This window comes from Chionomys nivalis, chromosome X, assembly GCF_950005125.1.
Source record: "Chionomys nivalis chromosome X, mChiNiv1.1, whole genome shotgun sequence".
Lineage (NCBI taxonomy): Eukaryota > Metazoa > Chordata > Mammalia > Rodentia > Cricetidae > Chionomys > Chionomys nivalis.
In genome coordinates, this window is record NC_080112.1 from 20,910,046 (window position 1) to 20,930,709 (window position 20,664).

The 20,664-nt window shown below is 41.1% G+C and overlaps 1 protein-coding gene across 4 annotated transcripts in view; it reads right to left on the bottom strand.

Annotated features, from left to right (window-relative positions):
* The window catches only part of Fam120c (family with sequence similarity 120 member C), a 172,704-nt gene that overhangs the window by 127,550 nt on the left and 24,490 nt on the right, over positions 1-20,664 (bottom strand). For all 4 annotated transcript variants that reach the window (XM_057759232.1, XM_057759231.1, XM_057759234.1 and 1 more), the window contains exons 2-3: positions 4,783-5,029; positions 2,165-2,247 (exon numbers count right to left, since the gene is read on the bottom strand). In XM_057759232.1, the coding sequence (XP_057615215.1) occupies positions 2,165-2,247; positions 4,783-5,029 (330 nt within the window). The remainder of the gene's footprint in view (positions 1-2,164; positions 2,248-4,782; positions 5,030-20,664) is intronic.

Consider the following 20,664-nt stretch of genomic DNA (forward strand, 5'->3'; position numbering starts at 1 on the left):
CTGACAAGAGAACCCTAAGAATCTGCCTGTTTCCATTTCCCCAGGGCTAGAATTATAAGCATGAGCCACCATCCCTTCTTTTGTTTTTCATGTCTGGGAATCAAATGCCTTATGTTTGTGTAGCAGGTACTTATCAATGGAAGCATCCCCACCCCTACCCCCAGAAAATTCTTTGGAAGAGTATACTGTAAGAAGAAAAATAGAGCAATAGCTTAGGTGGCCAGGGGTAAGGTCAGCAGTGGGTTTGGGCCTGGACAGATGCTTAATTGACAAAGTGCTCGCTGTACAAATGCAAAAAACTGTACTCAGATCCCTAATACTTGTATAAAAGGTCAGATATTGGCAACACGCACCTGTTATCCCAGTGATAGGAACACACACACAAAGTGGCTTCTGCAGACACTATGCAAGCATGTAGTAAACAGACATACATGCAGACAAAGCACCTATGCATATAAAATAAATATATTTAAATGGAAAAATACACAGAAATTTCGAAAAGAATCATTCTTATACATCAAATGGGAAATAACCAATGAAGCAAGGAAAAAATGATGCAGGAGAAAGGAGAACTGTTGGCAGAGGTTGCTCATTTTTCCCAGGCCACTTAGACCCAAAATAATTACAGAAAACTGTATTAATTAAATCACGTATTGTCCTATTAGCTCTAGCTTCTTATTGGCTAGCTCTTACATCTTAAATTAACCCATCTTTCTGTGTATGTGTTGCATTTATTGGTTAATGAATAAAAAAGCTGCTTTGGCCTGTGACAGGGCAGAATAGAACTAGAAAGGAAAACTAAACTGAATGCTGGGAGAAAGAAGGTAGAGTGAAGAGAAGCCATGTAACCCCACCAGAGACAGATGCTGGGGACAGAACTTTATCCGGTAAGCCACAGCCATGTGGTAATACACATATGAATAGAAATGGATTAATTTAAGATACGAGTTAGGCAGAAAAACGCTTAAGCTATTTGCCAAACAGTATCGCAATTAATATAGTTTCTGTGTGATTAGTTCGGGAGTTTGGGTAGCCAGGAAATGAACAAATGGCCTCCTAGTACACTGCCACAAGTGCCAAAGCGCATCGGTTCTTCTATAGACTTTGTAGCAGTAAATTCCATTTTTAATTTTTGCTAAACTATTAAAAAATGGTCACATCACTTATTTGATGTACATGTCTGGTCACTAGTGAGGTTGAACATGTAGTCAGATGATTAGCCACTGCATTTCTGCTTTTGTCAATTTTTCTGACTCAGTCTTTTACTCATTTTTGTCACTATTGAGGCATTTTTCTTTGCCAGTTTGTATGAATTCTTATGTTATAGGTATTATCAGAACTAATTTTTATCTGCATGTAAAATATAGTTTTACTTTATTCTAGGGGAGAGTGTGAACAGAGCTCACACTACCACAAATTATGCTGTCAAGTTTTCCACATTTTGGAATATCATAGTAATCAGCACATGCCAAATATAACGGCCTTCTTAATCAGTGTCTCCACTGCAAGCTAAGTATTATAATTTAAACCTAATGAAAGAGGACACCAAGGAACATGCCAAACTGCATGGGGAAAAGCCCACCGAGTCCTCAACACTACACAGAGAACTAGAGGCAAGTGAGTAAAGCTGGGAGTGGAAGAGGTGATCCTCCCAAGGGAAGAGCACACCAATTGGTTATCTAGTGCCAAACTGTGAGCCCTGAAAACAGATGTTCAGGTAGCATTATATGGAGTCGCCAGATTATATTTAGGATGAGATTATATTTGATGGATGAGTGGATAGGGATATATGTAAGGGTTTAGAGGGAGGAAAGGGAAGGAAGAAGTGTAATTAAAATACAACCTCAAAAACAAATAAACAAAAAGACTTTAAAAGCAAAGACTTTAAAAAAATATAATGACGCCTTTAATCCCAGCACTTGGGAGGCAGAGGCAGGTGGATCTCTGTGAGTTCGAGACCAGCCTGGTCTACAAGAGCTAGTTTCAGGACAGGCTCCAAAGCCACAGAGAAACCCTGTCTCGAAAAACCAAAAAAACAAAACAAAACAAAACAAAACAAAAAAACAAAACAAAAATATAATGAAAGATAATTGTTCTACACTATCAAAGTTCAATCAAAAGTTGATGTGTCCTAAATGTACAGGGGCAAAATAGGGCATATTACCTTAAGTGATGCAAGAGGATGTTCTGGTCCCAAAAGGCTCCAGTGAAAAGCAGCCAAGTCCTCATCGGGTAGAATGTGGTTACCTATAAAATAGACATTTCATTTATTCACTGTATAGTTTGCTTAAATCTTTTAGGTCATAAAGAGGATCCTCTGGGAGAGGAATTAACTGAATTTTGCATAGACCCATATTCTCTTTATTCTATTTATTTATTTATTTATTTATTTTGTTTTTCGAGACAGGGTTTCTCTGTGGCTTTGGAGCCTGTCCTGGAACTAGCTCTGTAGACCAGGCTGGTCTCGAACTCACAGAGATCCGCCTGCCTCTGCCTCCCAAGTGCTGGGATTAAAGGCGTGCGACACCATCGCCCGGCTCTTTATTTTATTTTTGAGACAGGGTTTTTCTGTGTAGCCCTGGCTATCCCGGAACTCACTCTCTAGACGAGGCTGGCCTCAAACTCATAGAGATCTGACTCTCTCTGACTCTTATGTTCTGGGATTAAAGATGTGCTCTACTATGTCAAATTAGGTCTATATTATTATTATCATTATTATTTTTTTGGAGACAGGTCTCACTATATATCTATGGGTGGTCTGAGATTTGATATATAGACCAAACTGGTTTCCAACTCAAAGGTCCACCTGCCTCTGCTTCCCAAGTGCTGGGATTAGAGGCATGCACCATAACACCCAGTAAACCTATATTCTTAATGTAATAATTAATTAAATTAATTAAGTAGTTATCTATGCACTAATTATCTACTCTGTACCATGAGTATTTCCTTTATAATGATCAAATCTTAAAGTTTTATCTCCATTTTATAGACAAGGAAACTGAGATTCGAACAAGCTTAGTGACTTGGCCCTAGGTAGGCCTAAACTAGAACAAAAAAATAGGACTGTCAGACTCTCAACTGCATGGCACTACCCATTATCACAGGTAATGGGAAACTGTTATCTAGCTGTGCTGCCTTTATTTTATACTAGAACTTACCGATTACTCGACAAGTACAAAGCACTTTCCATATCTCATGAGTAACACTGTGGGATTATAACTACTTTCATTTCTGAGATGAGGAAAATGAATCCAGGGAAGTGGGACTTCAGTGATAATTGCACAAAATCTAATTTGAAAACTTAGGCTGATTCAATCACATTATCCAAAGTGGTGTTCTTTGTGCTTACAGGTCACAACTATACCAGTCTATTAATGTTCGTATTGTCAATACTTGGAAAACCAATTCCAAATATCAATTCTGCAATTTACTTTGAAATGCATCTTTGCTGGGCAGTGGTGGTGCACACAACTTTAATCCCAGTACTTGGAAGGCAGAAGCAGGCAGATCTCTGTGAGTTTGAGGCCAGCCTGGTCTACAGAGAAAGTTCCAGGACAGGCTCCGAAGCTACAGAGAAACCCTTCTCAAAAAACAACAAAAAAATTGTGTTGTATCTTTAAAAGAAAGTCTGAAAGTTGGATGTAACAACACATGCCTGCAATCCCAGCATTAGGAGGGTTAGGGCAGGAGGATCTTATGATTGAAGCGACACAGTGCGACCCCAATGAAAAATGAAACAACAAAAAAGAAACCCGGTGGGTGTGTGGACAGAGGAATTGCTAGGGACACGAGAAAGTTCCGCGAATGATAATGGCAGGGTACTAGCCCTGGATATGGACTTTTCACTGCAAATGAATTATGCTGAATACTATTCAAAAGTACTCCTAACAAAAAAGACAGAGAGCAGAACTAGTCCACACGGCTTCCTGGTCTAAATCTAGATTTTGAAAAATAAATGCTAATAATCAGAGTAGAGAAGAAAAGATAACTTGGACTAGTGAAACACTGGACTCTGCATGTAAGTTCTGCTCTACAAAGTGAGTTCCAGGATAGCTACGGCTACACACTGAAACCCTGCCTCAAAAAAAAATGTTCTCATATTCATAACTGACACTTATATGTTCACATTCTTTTGTTTTTTTTTTTTGTTTTGTTTTTTGTTTTTTGAGACAGGGTTTCTCTGTGGTTTTGGAGCCTGTCCTGGAACTTGCTCTTGTAGACCAGTCTGGTCTCGAACTCACAGAGATCCACCTGCCGCTGCCTCCCAAGTGCTGGGATTAAAGGCATGCGCCACCACTGCCCGGCCATATGTTCACATTCTTATCACAAGTTAATAGGTTCATAACATACTAAGTTTTTCAGATCATCTGCTAAGAACCCCTAACTGTCTATTGCTTCTCAGTATTTCTTTTTTACAGTATTATATGGTATGCGAACATCAGGTTTTGTTTTTTGAGACAGGGTCTTTCTCATATAGCACAGGTTGGCCTTGACTATATGGCCAAGGATGGTCTTAAACTTCTGATCCTTGTGTTTCTTCCTCCTGAGTGCTAGAATTATAGGCATGTTACACTACACCCAGGTATGTGGTTCTAGGATTGAGCACAGGACTACATGCATGCTAAATAAGTACACGAACAACTAAGCTACATCCCAAATCAGCATGAAGTCTCTAAAATAGCAAACCCAATACTGCCAGGCTAAACCACTCTAGTCTGCTCATCCTGTCTATGCAAGAAGAAACTTTACCAAACACTGGATTCTCCGGCTTAGACGACCTACCAAGCAGTGCAGCAAATATGGGGAAATTTATTCGCTTCAAACCGAGCTGCTTGGCCACTTCCTGCATCAGGAACTGGTTGGTTGTGAGGTTCTTTCCATTCCAGCTGAGCTTCAGAGCATGGGAACTGTAGTAAGACGGAATATTGTAGAGTGCATACTCGGAGTCATGAGCAAGAAGACCATGAAAGCCATTTTCTCTGAAAAAAGCCACCACTTCCAAATGGTGGTCTTCCAGGCTCTGAAAGACCTAGGAGAGAAGAAAAAGAGAACATGTCATGACCCAGAAACTGATCTATATACATCTAACAAGATTAGAAATCAGGAAAAATAGTGCCTAATTTATGATGATAAAATTTTAGATTATCTTTGGCCAAAAAGAACAAAACAAGTAAACTGTATATCAGCTTAGAATATGATTGTGCTTGTACACATGTCTACTAACTGTCCAACCCTTAAGTTGTGAAATCAACATACTATTCCTTAATGTATACTATATTAATTATTTAATATAATACTAAATCACTGGTTTCTGCTGAAGCCATAACAGAGATCTTCATAAGAAAAACAAAGAAATCATTCAGTAGCTATGTACTGTGCATATTCTACCTGTATAATCTTTTTTTTTTTTTTTTTTTTTGGTTTTTTCGAGACAGGGTTTCTCTGTGGTTTTGGAGCCTGTCCTGGAACTAGCTCTTGTAGATCAGGCTGGTCTCGAACTCACAGAGATCCTCCTGCCTCTGCCTCCCAAGTGCTGGGATTAAAGGTGTGCGCCACCACCACCCGGCTTCTACCTGTATAATCTTATCACAACAATCATGGTAAGGTATATATGAATGAAAGTATTTAGAAGTGGAAATAGAAATCTTAGTTAATCTATCAGTTTTTTTTATGGACATTGATGTTCTGCCTGCATGCAAGTCTGTGTGAGGGTGTCAAATCCCCTGGAACTGGAGTTACAGACAGCTGTGAGCTGCCGTGGGGGTGCTAGGAATTGAAGCTAGATCCTTGGGAAGAGCAGCCACTGCTCTCAACTGCTGAGCCAGCTCTCCACACCCTCACCTATCAACTTTTTCAAACATTTACTTATTTGTTTACATGTTGTGTGTATGCTGAATGTGTTCCTGTGCATCAGTGCATGGAGATGCCCATGGAAGTCAGAAGAGGTCACTGGATCCCCTGGAACTAGAGTTGCAAGCAGTTGTAAACTGCCCAAAGTGGGTGCTAGAAACCCCCAGGTCCAGCATAGCACCCCCATTTCACAGTTCTTGTTACTTCTCCCCTTAGAAGCATCTTAAGAAAGGTGAGTGCTTCCACAAGGGAGGTTTCTCACAGGGTTCCCCAGAGGAAACCCACAGAGATTATTTCCATTAGTCAAGGGTCAAAACTTTACCCTATTTTAAAAACAGAGAAACGAAGCTGTAAAAGGATGGCTGGCCTCAAAGCTATTTGAGTGAGATACAATGAAAGCTGACCTAACTCCAGAATACATATTACTTCTGGTACCAAGCACACTCCCCAAACAGCACTATTTTTAATAGACACAGAGACAGCCTATTACGTACCCTTCCTGCACATGCTCTATTTGGTGTAAATAAAGCATACCAAAGTTACCTGTACACTGGCTCCACCAGACTAAGTTCTTTGACTACAGAGACTTTATCGCTGCATTTTGGGCTCCACCATTCAGGCTCCACGCTGGTGCATAGCACTACATACTAATGACAGTACTAACAGGTCCTAACTATGTGCTATGTGCAAAGCAATATACCTTTATACTTTATATGCATTAATTCATTTTTATGTAAAAAAATCCTTTGAGGCCATTTATCTCCAAAGTCATATAGCTAGAAAGAGCAAAGCCCAGACTTGTTTGGTTCTATAGATCTTGATAATGTCTTTGAACTCAGAAGACCTGTTGTTTACCATTGCAGTTGTTGCTGCTTTGGTTTTTTGAGACAGGGTCTTACTATATAGTTCTGGCTGGTCTGGAACTTACTATGTAGGCCAAACGAGCATCAACCTCATAGAGCTCTGCCTGCCTCTGCCTTCTGAGTGCTTGCTCACATTAAAGGTATGTACCATCATGCCTAGCTCAACTGATATGTCTTGATATTCTAAAGTAATAGTAATTTTGTGGAGTGTAACAAGAGTTTCAATACATTAAACTTGGTAGGATGTAGAAAGAGTTTAATCACTGTTGATATTCATGTCACACATGAGGTCACATAAGGACAAAGGCACAAATAAGCAGAAAGCACAGCAAAGTATTAATTTAATATTTAGGCAAAGGAACCAAAAAGTGGTATATTTATACCTACAGATACAGTTAACTCCAGATGTGCCAGAGTAAGGGAATGGTTTTATGCTGTCTTCTGATGATATTTTCTTCCAGCACACCTAGCATACAAGTTGCTAGTTCATCCATCAACCTCACACTAGGCAACCACAAAATATGATCTAGCCTCTTACATCATCATAACCTGTTGTAGGGCCCACATTGGGTGGCAATTGTTGTAGGTAGAGGCCCGCTTGTTCATCCTGGTCACCCGGCTAGCTTACACCCAAAACAACCACACAGAAACTGTATTAATTAAAACACTGCTTGACCCATTATCTCTAGTTTTTTATTGGCTAATTCTTGCATCTTAATTTAACCCATTTCTATTAATTTATATATCACCACATGGCAGTGACTTACCGGAAAAGATTCTAACTGGTTTCTGTCTCAGGCAGAGGATCCATGGCTTCTGTGACTCTGCCCTTCTTCCTCCCAGCATTTAGTTCTGTTTTCTCTGCCTGTCTAAGTTCCATCCTATTACCTACGCCAAGGCTGTTTCTTTATTCATTAACCAATAAAAGCAACACACAAACAGAAGGAACTCCTACACCAATAACCTGATTATGCAGGCACTCTAAGTTCAATCTTATAAAGAAAGGTGTCATGTTCAGAACCACAGAGCTAAAAAACCTAGGTCAGACTGTTATTGACATCCATGTTCTTTTTTTTTAAAAGATTTATTTATTTATTCCTTATGTTTATAACATTTTGCCTCCATGTATGCCCGCATGCCAGAAGCAGGTGCCAGATCTCATTACAGATGGTTGTGAGCCACCATGTGGTTGCTGGGAATTGAACTCAGGACCTCTGGAAGAGCAGTCAGGGCTCTTAACCACTGAGCCATCTCTCCAGCCCTCCATGTTCTTTCTATGACACATAACTTTAAGTCTGGCTGAAGCTGATTATGCCATGGTACAAGTGATTTCAACTCCAGAAAGGCAATGATTACTAATTGGGGCGGGGGGCAAGGAGGAACAATACACATAGGCTATTACTAACACTAAGTCTGATCTCAAATTCCTCCGCTCAAGTGATCCTCCCATCTCTGTATCCTGAGTAGCTGGGACTATTAGCCACACCATGTGAATGATTAATGACTGTCTGTGTGCATATGGTAGTATGACTGGACCCACAGCTTTGTGAATGATAGACCTTTAAAAATTTTAAGACAGGGAAGGCCGGGTGGTGGTGGCGCACGCCTTTAATCCCAGCACTCGGGAGGCAGAGGCAGGCGGATCTCTGTGAGTTCGAGACCAGCCTGGTCTACAAGAGCTAGTTCCAGGACAGGCTCCAAAGCTACAGAGAAACCCTGTCTCAAAAAACCAAAACCAAAAACAAACAAAAAAAAAATTTAAGACAGGGATTCACTAGTTGTCCAAGTAAACATCAAATTTGGGGTTATTCTGCATCATTAGATATAGTAGTAGTAGTAAAGATCTTTAATGTGATGAATCTTCTAACACTATGAATATAAATCACAATTACTTAGAGATTAAAACCAGCCGGGTTGTGGTAGCACACACCTTTAATCCCAGAATTTAGGAGGCAGAAGCAGGCAGATCTCTGTGAGTTCGAAGCCAGCCTGGTCTACAGAGTGAGTTCCAGGACATCCAGGACTACTACACAAAAAAAACCTTGACTCAAAAAACAAAAAACCAAAACAAAACAAAGCAACACTCAGCTGGGTGGTGGTGCACACTTTTAATCCCAGTACTCAGGAGGCAGAGACAGGTCTCTGATCTCTGAATTTGAGGACAGCCTGGTCTACAGAGCGAGTTCCAGGACAGTCAGGGCTATGCAGAGAAACTATCTCTCACCACCACAAAACAAAACAAAACAACAACAAAAAACTCTACCATACTTAATCATGCTCCAACTCAGATTGCTATAACAATTCCTGTGATCCAAACACTTATATTTTCAATGTAGTTTCAGCCTTAATCCACTTGACTTCTTAGGCAATGAAGATCTAGAGAGGATAAATGCCTTGACATGATTACCTAATTTGCAGCAGAACCAGGATTAGAACAAAAGACTCAAAGTTCCAAGCACAGAATGTTTTCATTACACATTCTAGAGAAGAATAGAAAACATCAGAATTTAAAAAAAAAAAAAAAAAGAAAAAAAAAGAAAACATCAGAATTAAAAAAAAAAATCTCACAAATCTTTCTCACAATTCCTTGGAAATAAGCATGCCAACCTATTTCCAAGATTCTTCCTGCATCCCTAACCTGGATCATTAGGTTTCTCTGCCTAAAATGCCTTAGAAACTTTCTAATGCTTCAAATATTTCCATAGGCCTATTTCTTCTTAGACAAATTCCTTGGTGATTCTCCCCTCTTCGCTCTTTTTAAATTTTATTTTATTTGCTTTAGTTAATATATTTATTTGGGGAGACATCCTTCCGCATATGTGTGGAGGTCAGATGACAACTGGCAGGAATTGGTTTCCCCTTTCTAATCATGTGAGTCTATGAGACTGAATGCAGATCATCAGGCTTAGTGGCAAGCACCTTCCTCACACACTGAGCCATCCCACTCCCCAGCCCATATACACACAGCTCCTTCAGTCTTACAGCACCAAGACAGATCATACAGGCACAGAACCAACTTGAAAAAAGCATCTCCAATCTTCAAAAACCACAAGGTCTATCTTTTAAATATTTTCTTATTGTTTTCAACACATCCTAACTGCAGTTTTCCCTCCATTCTCTTCTCCCAGCATCTCCTGCCTCCCCTAAATTACTCTCCTCTAGATACGTTCCTTCTCCATTTCCCTTCAGGAAAACAGCAGACCTCCCAGGGATATCATATATGCTATGGTTGATAGCTTAGTGTTTTTGTGGGACTCCGGGGTGTCTCTAACTCTTTTGCCTGCTTTTGGGATCCTTTTCCTCCTTCTGGGTTGCCTTGTCCAGCCTTGATAGGAAGGTCCGTGCCTACTATTATTGTATATTGTTATGCCATGTTCAGCGGCTATTCCTGGAAGGATTTCCTGAAAGTTAGTACTTATCAAAGTTAAATCAAGATCAAATAAACAATTTAAACAGACATATAAACCCTAAAGAAATAAAAACAGGCATTAAAATCTCCCAACCAAAAACAGTCCAGGATCAGATAGTTTTGTCACAGAATTCTAACCAGACTTGCAAAGAAGAACTAATACCAATACTGGAAAAATTATTCCACAAAACAGAAACAGAAGGAATATTGCGAAATTCATTTTGAGGCCATAGTCACCTTGATACCCAAACCACACAAAGACTCAACAAAAAAAGAGAATTACAGACTAATATCCCTTATGAACATTGATGCAAAAATACTCAATAAAATAATGGTAAACCAGAGAACACATAAAAAATTATCTGCCGTGATCAAGCAAGCTTTATCCCAGAGATATAGGGGTGGTTCAACATACAAAAAGCTGTCCTGTCAATATAATCCATCATATAAGCTGAAAGAAAAAAAACACAAGATCATCTCATTAGATGCTGAAGAAGCCTTTGACAAAATCCCTTCCATGATAAAGGTCTTGAAGAGATCAGGGATACAAGGGACATACCTAAACATAATAAAGGCAATATACAACAAGCCAACAGCCAACATCAAAGTAAATGGAGAGAAACTCAAAGCGATTCCACTGAAATCAGGAACAAGACAAGGTTGTCCACTCTCTCCATAGCTATTTGATATAGTACTTGAAGTTCTAGCTAGAGCAATAAGACAACTAAAGGAGATTAAAGGGATATAAATTGAAAAGGAAGAAGTCAAAGTATTGCTATTTGCAGATGATATGATACTATACATAAGCAACCTCAAAAATTCTACCAGGGAGCTCCTACAGCTCATAAACACCTTCAACAAAGTGATTGGATACAAGATTAACTCAAAATAAGATCAGTATCCCTCCTTTATGCAAATAATAAACAGGCAGAGGAAGAAATTATGGAAACAATACCTTCACAAAGCCACAAATAATATAAAATATCTTGGGGTAACTATAAGCAAACAAGTGAAAGACCTATGTGACAAGAACTTCAAGTCTTTGAAGTTTAAAGAGGAGGGGCCTGGAGAGATGGCTCAGTGGTTAAGAGCATTGCCTGCTCTTTCAAAGGTCCTGAGTTCAATTCCTAGCAACCACATGGTGGCTCACAACCATCTGTAATGAGGTCTGGTGCCCTCTTCTGGATTGCAGACATACATGCAGACAGACTATTGTATACATAATAAAAAAATAAATATTAAAAAAAGAAACTGAAGAGGATATCAGAAAATAGAAAGATCTTCCAATGCTCATGGATCAGTAGGATTAACATAGTAAAAATGGCCATCCTACCAAAAGCAATCCACAGATTCAATGCAATCCTTATCAAAATCCGAACATAATTCTTTTCAGACTTTGAAAATACAATACTCAACCTCATATGGAAAAACAAAACAAAACAAAAAACAGGATAGCTAAAACAATCTTGTAAAATAAAAAAAAAAAAAAAACTTCTGGAAGTATCACCGTCCCTGATTCCAAGCTCTTCCACAAAGCTATAGTAATAAAAAAAAAAGCACGGTGCTGACATAAAAATAGACAGATAGATCAACGGATTCAAAACAAAGACCAAAAAGTAAATCCATACACCTGTGGACACTTATTTTTAACAAAGAAGCAAAAACTATACAGTGGAAAAAAGAAAGCATCTTTAACAAATGGTGCTGGCATAACTGGATGTCAGCATATAGAAGAATGCAAATAGATCCACATCTATCACTGTGCATAAAACTCAAGTCCAAGTGGATCAAAGACCTCAATACAATCCAGATACACTGAACCTGACAGAAGAGAAGGTGGAAAACAGTCTTGAGTGCATTGGCACAGGAGACAACTTCCTGAACAGAGCACCAATAGTGCAGGCACAAAAACTGACAATTAATAAATGGGACCTTATGAAATTGAAAAGCTTCTGCATAGCAAAGGACACTGCCCATAGGGTGTTGTGAGGAGTGGTGGGCTAAGTTCCTGGCACCCGGCCCCCGCACGGCTAGCTTTATGTCCCGATATAATTACACGGAAACTGTATTCTTTTAAACACTGCCTGGCCCGTTAGTTATAACCTCTTATTGGCTAGTTCTTAAATATTGATCTAACCCATTTCTAATATTCTGTGTAGCATCACGAGCTGGCTTACCAGGAAAGATCTTAACCTGCGTTTGTCTGGAGTGGGAGAATCATGGCGACTCACTGACTCGGCTTCTTTCTCCCAGCATTCTGTTCTGTTTACTCCACCTATCTAAATTCTACCCTATCAGAGGCCAAGCAGTTTCTTTATTAATTAACCAATGAAAGCAACAGAAAGATGACCCTCCTCCATCATTTCCCCTTTTTCTGTGTAAACAAAAAAGAAGGCTTTTATTTTAACATAGTAAAATTACATATAACAAAACAGTTATAAAGCAAGAATTACAGTTACAATATTTATATCTATTTTATCTTTTATCATAACTAAGGAAAACTATAATTATATATCCATTTTTTAACTCCATCAAAGACTCCAGAAGGATATAATGTTACCTAAGTAAACAAGAAATAAGAAACTTTAAACTCTAGAAATGATAGAGATATCTTGCTGCCTGGACAGTCACCCAAAGTTCTTTTGTACCGTTGGGGCATCCGTCTTTGGCCTTCAGGCCCATAGTATCCAGCAGACTCTTCCATGAAGCAGGAAATTTTAAAGACAGTTTAGTTATTTTTTGCAGTGTCCTGTAGAATGTCTCTCAGACTCTTTCATGAATCAGGAACCCCGAAAGATCATCTCACCTCTAGGCAAGTTCAGCAGTCCTCTCTCTGCGGGTTCTTTGTGTCTAGTTTATGCAACAGTCCAAGCAAGAGCAGTTTCTTGCCCAAATGGCTATCAAACTCCATAAGGAGCCTCTTCGATGCCCATCTTCCTCTTGAAGTAGATTGGTGCTGCCAGGAGCAGACGTGTCTCATTGTCATGAAAAGCCCTAAGTTATTAAAATATTTTAAATGCCATATTCTGCAGTCTTTGAAAGATATGAAGAATGCCCATTCAACTGAAATATGTCTCTATATATCTAGAAAATCTAACTAACATGACTACAAGCTTGACTATTATTGATGATTATCCATTAACAACCTATATTTTCTAATTATACATTACATTTTAAATGAACTACACAATCATAATACCTTAATCAAGATTAGAAATATGCATATACATGTAACAAAACTGACCTTAAAATCCATACCACTGAAAATTATTTATACCTATATCATATCCCCCTTTAGGGCAAAATGGAAGCTGACAGAATGGGGAAAGATCTTCACCGGCTCCACATCTGACAGAGCGCTAATTTCCAAAACATAAAGAACTCATGAAACTAGGTATCAACAAACCAAATAATCCAATTAAAAATGGGTTTCAGATCTAAACAGAGAATTCTCAACAGAAGAAATTCAGATAGCCGAGATAGCACATCCTTAGCCATCAGGGAAATGACTCTGAGATTCCATTTTAGACCTTAATACAGGAATGCCAATGCCAAGTTTACTGTACTCAGAGAAAGCTTATACAGAGATCCTTAACCACGCCCAGGTCTCGGGATCTTTCAGCTGCCGGCACACCAGCTTGCCATCAAGGTCTGCTGCTCAGAGAAGCTGCAGGGAAAGTCTCGCGCTCAGAGTAGCTGTCGGCTGCTCAGAGCAGAGGAAAACAAGTTTTGCTCAGAGCGGCTGCAAGCATAGGAAAAACAAGCCGCTCACAGGGAATTCAGGGTCCAGAGATCTACAGCCCCCAATAGCTGCCAACACAAGGGGAACAGTCGTCCCCTGCTGGTGGGAGTGCAAACTTGTATTGCTACTTTGGAAATAATGATGGCAGTTTCTCAGAAAATTGGGAATAGATCTATCTCAAGAGCCAGCAATGCCACTCTGGGGCATATACCCAAAGGATGCTCCATCCTACCACAGGAACACTTGCTCAACTATGTTCATAGCAGCTTTATTCAAAATAGCCAGAACCTGGAAGCAGCCTAGATGGCTCTCAACCAAAGAATGGATAAAGAAAATGTGGTGCATTTACACAGGGGAGTACTACTTAGCAGTAAAAAAACAATGGCATCATAAAATCTGAAGGCAAATGAATGGTACTAGAAAAAAAAATCATCCTGAGTGAGATAACCCAGACCCAGAAAAGCAAGCTTGACACTGATAATGGGATACCAGCTGTAAAGGGTAACCATGTGGAATTGAATTCCCAGACCCATAGAAGCTAAGTCACAAGGAGGACTCAGGGGGGTCCTTAAATCTCCCTGGGAATGGGAAATAGAATAGATTGGGGGCGGGTGGGGATGGGAACAGGAGAGATCAGGTGGGGGAAAGATGGAGGGGAAGAGTACTGGAAGAGACGACTGGAATGGAGGGGGCATCTCTGGGACGAGCAAGAAACCTAGTGCAATGGAAACTCCCAGGAAGCTACAAGAATAACCCTAGCTAAGACTCCTAGTAATAGGGGATAAGTGGCCTAAACTGGGCATCTTCTATAAGCAGGCAAGACTTCCAATGGAGGGACTGGAACACCAACCCAGCCACATAACCTTCAACCTACCATTTGTCCTGCCTACAAGATGTGCTGGGGCAAAGTTGGCACCGAAATTATTGGAATGGCTAACCAATGACTGGTCCAGCCTGAGACCCATGATATGAGAGGGAGCCCACCCCTGACAGTTCCTGGAGCACAGGAGCCAGAGGTTAGACAGCCCAGGGACCCAGGATAGAACCAAACACAACTGGCAAATAAAAGTCAGCGTAACGAAGCCTAACGCTATTCCGCTATACTTAGAGGTTGGTCCCTGTCATCAGGGAGCCTTTGTCCAGCCACTGATGGAAACACATGCAGAGACCCACAGCCAAACATTAGACAGAGCTCAGGGAATCCCATGGAAGAGGGAGAGGAAGGCTTGTAGGAGCCAGAGGGATCAAGGACACCACAAGAAAAGCTACAGAACGAATTAACCTGGGCTCATAGAGGCTCACAGAAACTGAACCGAAGCCTGCCCGTGACTGATCTAGGCACTCTGCATGTATGTTGCAGCTTTACAGCTTGGTGCTCTTGTGGGACTCCTAATAGTGGAGTGGGAGCTGTCTCTCTGCTTCTTTTGCTGGCTTTCGGGACCCTTTTCCTCATACTGGATTGCCTTGTCCAGGCTTAATAGAAGGGGAAGTGCCTAGTCTTATTGCAACTTAATATGCCATGTTTGGTTGATATGCATGGGAGGCCTGTTCTTTTCTGAATAGAAAAGGAAGGGTGGATGGGGGGGCAAGGCGGATGTGGGGGAGGGACTGAGGAGAGGAGGGAGGAGAAACTGAAGTTGGGATGTAAAAAAATTAATAAGTAACACGCAGAGGACCTAGTGTAGACTCACCTAGGCTCTACTGTTATTTTATGTATATGACTGTCTCACTTACCATGTATGTCTGCCCACCAATAGCATGCCTCACTTTTGGAGGCCTGAAGTGGGCAGTAGATGGCTTGGAACAGATGGATGTTAGACCATGTGGGTTTTGAGACTCAAACCAGGGTCTTCTGAAAGAGCAGATTGTGTTCTTAACTGTTGAACCATCTCTCCCGGCCCCTACAGGTTCTATCATACTCGTTTCTATTTCTTTTATTAATTTTCCCAGTCCAATCAGTTTTCCTCCTTTCCTCTCTCCTCTCCTCCCAGTCCCTCCCCCCATCTCACCCCCACCCACTCCTCCTCCTGTTTCTCTTCAGAATGGGGTGGGTGTCCCATGGGTATCAAGCAGCCATGCAGATCAAGTTGCAGTGAGACAAGGCACCACCTCTCCTATTAAGGCTGGGCAAGGCAAACCGCTGGGAGGAAAAGGTCCCATGAACAAAGTCTAACCACAAGATGCAAGAGACAGAGGAAACCGAAGAAAGACTACCAACGTTACAAAAAAGGAAAGCAACAAACTACAGAAATGATCCCCGAGAGAGCCCAGCGGTACTAGTAGCACGTGTCTTTAATCCCAGCAAGAAGCAAGTGGATCTCTGGGAGTTCGAGGTCAGCCTGGTCTACAGAGCTAGTTCCAGGACAGCATTAGCTACAGATAAACCCTGTCTCAAAGAATAATTTTTTTTTAAAAAAAGGAAAGCAGCAATATAGCAGATGTATAACTGCACTGCAGATTATTTACACCTCAGGTAGCCAAGTAATAACCATGATTAGTTATGTACTATGTTCTAGACACTGTTTCAAAACCATCTCCTGGCAGGGCGGTGGTGGTGCACGCCTTTAATCTCAGTTCTCCGTACTCAGGAGACAGAGACAGGCAGATCTCTATGAGTTCAAGGCCAGCCTGGTACTATAGAGTGAGTTCCAGGACAGGCTCCAAAGCTACAGAGAGACCCTGTCTCCAAAAACAAAAACAAAACAAACAAAAATTATCTCCTGTATACTAAACTTGATAACATCACGAGGCACTATTATAGTGACCCTTACTCATTCGCTGGGATCGTGTGATTTCCAATGGAACGCTGGAAGTAGTTGAGATTGCCAAATTCTCTATATTACTGTTATTACACACACACACCGGGGGGCAGTCTACGAAGAACATTTACTGTTGATCTTATATGTATGTTTGGGGCTGATCACTTAGAACTGGGTTAAGCTGTAAGAGGACTCGTCTCTGGAGAAGACCTATTGATTGCTTGCAGCTCTTCATTTAAGGGTAGGGCCGTGCGACACTTCACCCATCCGCGCTGTTCTTTTCCAGGTCCTGTTTAGGAAACCACACTGCTCAAGTTTCCAAAGTGTAGCTCTCTGTCATGTCTAGAAGACACTGGCTAACAGCAGATGATCTAGTCATCTGGATCTTCCCCTCTTTCTGCCCCCTTTCCCATGCCTTCCCTGAGCCTTAGGTGTAAAGGCTGTGCTATGGAACTGTTGGATTATGGCAGTTTCCTTTTTAGTTGCTGAAGAATTTCCATCATTTTGCCCATAGCAGTCCCTTTACTGACCATCCCACCAATACTGCACTGAAGTTCCATTTCCCTACTTCCTTGAACATTTATTTTCATCTGGGAAATACAAATCAAAACTCTATTAGAGCGATTATCACCAAGAAAAAAAAAACAAAGCAAGGAATGAGGTTCGGCAACATGGTTCAGAGGTAAAGGTGCTTGCTATGCAAGCCTGGCGACCTGAGGTCAGTCTCGAGAACCCACAAAGAGGTGGAAGGAGAGAGTCATCTGCACAAAGGTGGCCTCTAACATCCACGCTTGTGCATTGCACATAGGCCCACGAATGCATACACATACTCATAAGAATAATAACAATAATACTAGAAACAATAAGAGACAAGGAACCTCCCTGTCAGTTCAGCCTGTGTGTGGGTGCCCCATGGTCTTGCTTCCCTTTCCCCCCTCTCTCAGGTCTAGCACAATGGAGGTCACTTTTGCTTAGCAGCAACAACACTACCTAAGAGGCCTATTCAGCCTTAGAAATCGATGGAGAAAGTCTATGAAAATTTCCACTCCGATCAAAGATTTTTATCCCTCCTACAAGACATCAAAAATACACCAGTTGCTAAAGGGGCTAGACAAATGGCTGGGGTTTTCCTAAGGAATCTTCTGTTATCTGAATTTGATGAGCCGTACTCAACTCTTCTGTCAGATGCTCAGATATATAGATGCGAATAATCTAGCAGGCGGGGTGGGGGGACGACCCTGCTGTTGAACTGACCATGAATTTGCAACAAATGGTGGCCTGAAGGTTTGAAGTTCCTTTTTCAAGCATTCATTCGTTCATCTGTTCATGTAGTTCTTAGAACACAGGCCTGGGAGAAGCGTGCTTCGCATGTTTTGGAATTTTTCTGGAGTATTTAGGAATCATCAATGGCACTACTCGGTCATCATGAAATGAATATTAATTTACTGTCTGAAACATGTCCTGAGACCTTAGCACAACTGACACCATGTCAGAGGCACCATTCTGACCTCAGAACCCAGCATGTAGACCCCAACACCTGCCAAAACAGGAGCAAACACCTAATCCATCAAAGACTTAGTCCATAGTTCAGGATCCAGAAAAGAACCTAAATGCACTAACCTTGCTTTTTGGCTTCTATAGTTTTGCTTCTCACTGACCAAAGTGTGTCAACTAGGATGTGGGTTTTTTTTTAAGTTTCTTTATTTATTATATATTCACATGCCATAAGAAGGCACCAGATCTCATTACAGATGGCTGTGGTCATTATGTGGTTGCTGGGAATTGAACTCAGGACCTCTGGAAGAACAGCCAGTGCTCTTAACCTCTGAGCCATCTCTCCAGCCCTAGAATGTAGCTTTTGTGAAAGACAAAGAACAGTGATGCTTGAAGCTGCATGATTTGGGCAAGTTCCCCAGGAAGCCACTGGCCAGCAATGCCTTACTGGCTCTAAGAGTGTCTGTGTGTGCGCGCGCACTCTGATAGCTGCCTCTCAACAGAGCTCCACCTACATTTATATTTGTAAATGATCACTGTTCAAAAATTGCGCACACTTAATGACTCATGCTACCAGAATGACCTGGTCCTAAAATCCCTCATTGAGATTGCAGTTAGTTTCAAGATATTTACTCCCTCACCTGGGAGCAATTCTACAACCAAACCTAACATGTGAAGAAACTAAGCAGTCCTAACCCACCCTCGGAGAGTTCAAGACCCTCTGTGAGACTTCAGCTGCTATGCTAAGGAGGTGAGGCCCAGCATGGTGGTGCCTGTCTTTAATCCCAGCATTCAAAAAGTTGAGACAGGAGTATCTCTGTGAGTTCAAGGCCAGGCCGATTTATACTGTGAGTTCCTGGGCAGCCAGGGTTACATAATATGAGTCTGAAGAAACAAACTAGCAAATAGACGAAAGAAAGAGGAGGGGGAAGAGAGTGTGGGAGAGAGGGAGGAAGAACGGATGCTAATATTGTTACATATATGATTCCTTCAGATGTTTCCAATGGTGGCTGACCTGGCAGACAAGGACTGGGCAAATGATGAATAAGATGAGAACGGTGATAGCAATGCAGAAGCCGGTGACAATGCTTTAGACTCGACAGATGGTTTATAGACCTGGAGAAAAGTCATTCTGCCAATGATCAAGAGAACACATTATGAAAACCTTTTAAAATAGTGACAAAATACTGGCATGCAGAATTAACCTGCCATTAGAAAGGGTTTCTCCCTCCATCAGAAGGAATTCTAAGTAAGATAATAGATTCTGTTTTGTGCTGGGCATGAAGCATAGGCATGCCTCTGTGAGTTCAAGGCCAGCCTATTCTACACAGCAAGTCCCAAGTCAGCCATGCCTGCAGTGACATCTTGCCTCAAAAAACGTTTTTGTTTTGCTTTCCTTCCGGATCCTTTTCCATCCAGGAGCAAGACAGGCAGCGTGCAATGCTGTGAGACAGAAGACTGGAGATTTTGTATCTGAATTCCTAAAGGAACTTCAAAGGAGACTACAGCTGTTCCCTAACCTGCGGGAAAGCAGAGAAACAGAGAGACATGCCCATGCAGCAGCTGCTCTTTCATTGCACTGAAGACTCACTCTCTCAAGTCACTACTTACTCCACACTGTGATACTTCCGTGAACCGTGTGTTCTATTATTATACTTAAGCTTCAAGAGCTGAGTCGATAACCAGTATTTACTACATCCAGCATGGAGCTGACTTGTGGAGCTGATGTCATAGAGATGGATAGTCAAGACAGACTCTAGACCAGGCAATTTAAGACATCTTAGCTGAGCACAGATGCCTGTGCCTATAGAGCCCAGCACTCAGGAGGCTGAGGCTGGAGGAAGGCCGCAGGTCTGAGGCTACTATGGGCCTGAGAGACATAGTATGCTCAAGGCCAGCCTGGGCTACATAGTGGAAAAGTCCTCTTATTTATCCTTCTAATCCTGTTAAAAATGAGTGTTATATCATTAATTCCCCTTCTTTTCCTGAAATAGGGACAACTGAAGTTTCAAACTTTTTTTTTTTCGAGACAGGGTTTCAAACTTTTTTCATTATTAACTTGGCTCAAAACACAATTATATGGCAGAACTTGAATTCTTATTTTAAAATAATTTTCTTTTCAGACCAAGTATGTTATCTCTCTAATACATGCAATTGGAAAACATCCATTTTTCTGATCAATATAATAAACACCAAGCCATAAAGTAGGCTGTGGCATAGTTATTATAGCCATTTATATCTTCAGGCAGGACTATGGAAAACAGCAAAATAAATTATTTAAAGTAATTTCACACTAAAGATAATACCATTTTCTGATCTTGTTGTGTACCGCTTTCTTCCCAGATTAAAGCCTTCCATCTTGAAGGAGAGCTTCAGACACATGGTGAGGAAGGGGAGCTGAAACAAGATACTCTAAGGCAGGGGTCCCTATCAGTTAACCTGCCTATCCTGTATTTACATTATGACTCCTAACAGTAGCAAATTGCAGTTATCAAGTATCAAAGAAAAGAATTTTATGGTTGGGGGTCACCACAGCACGAGGAACTG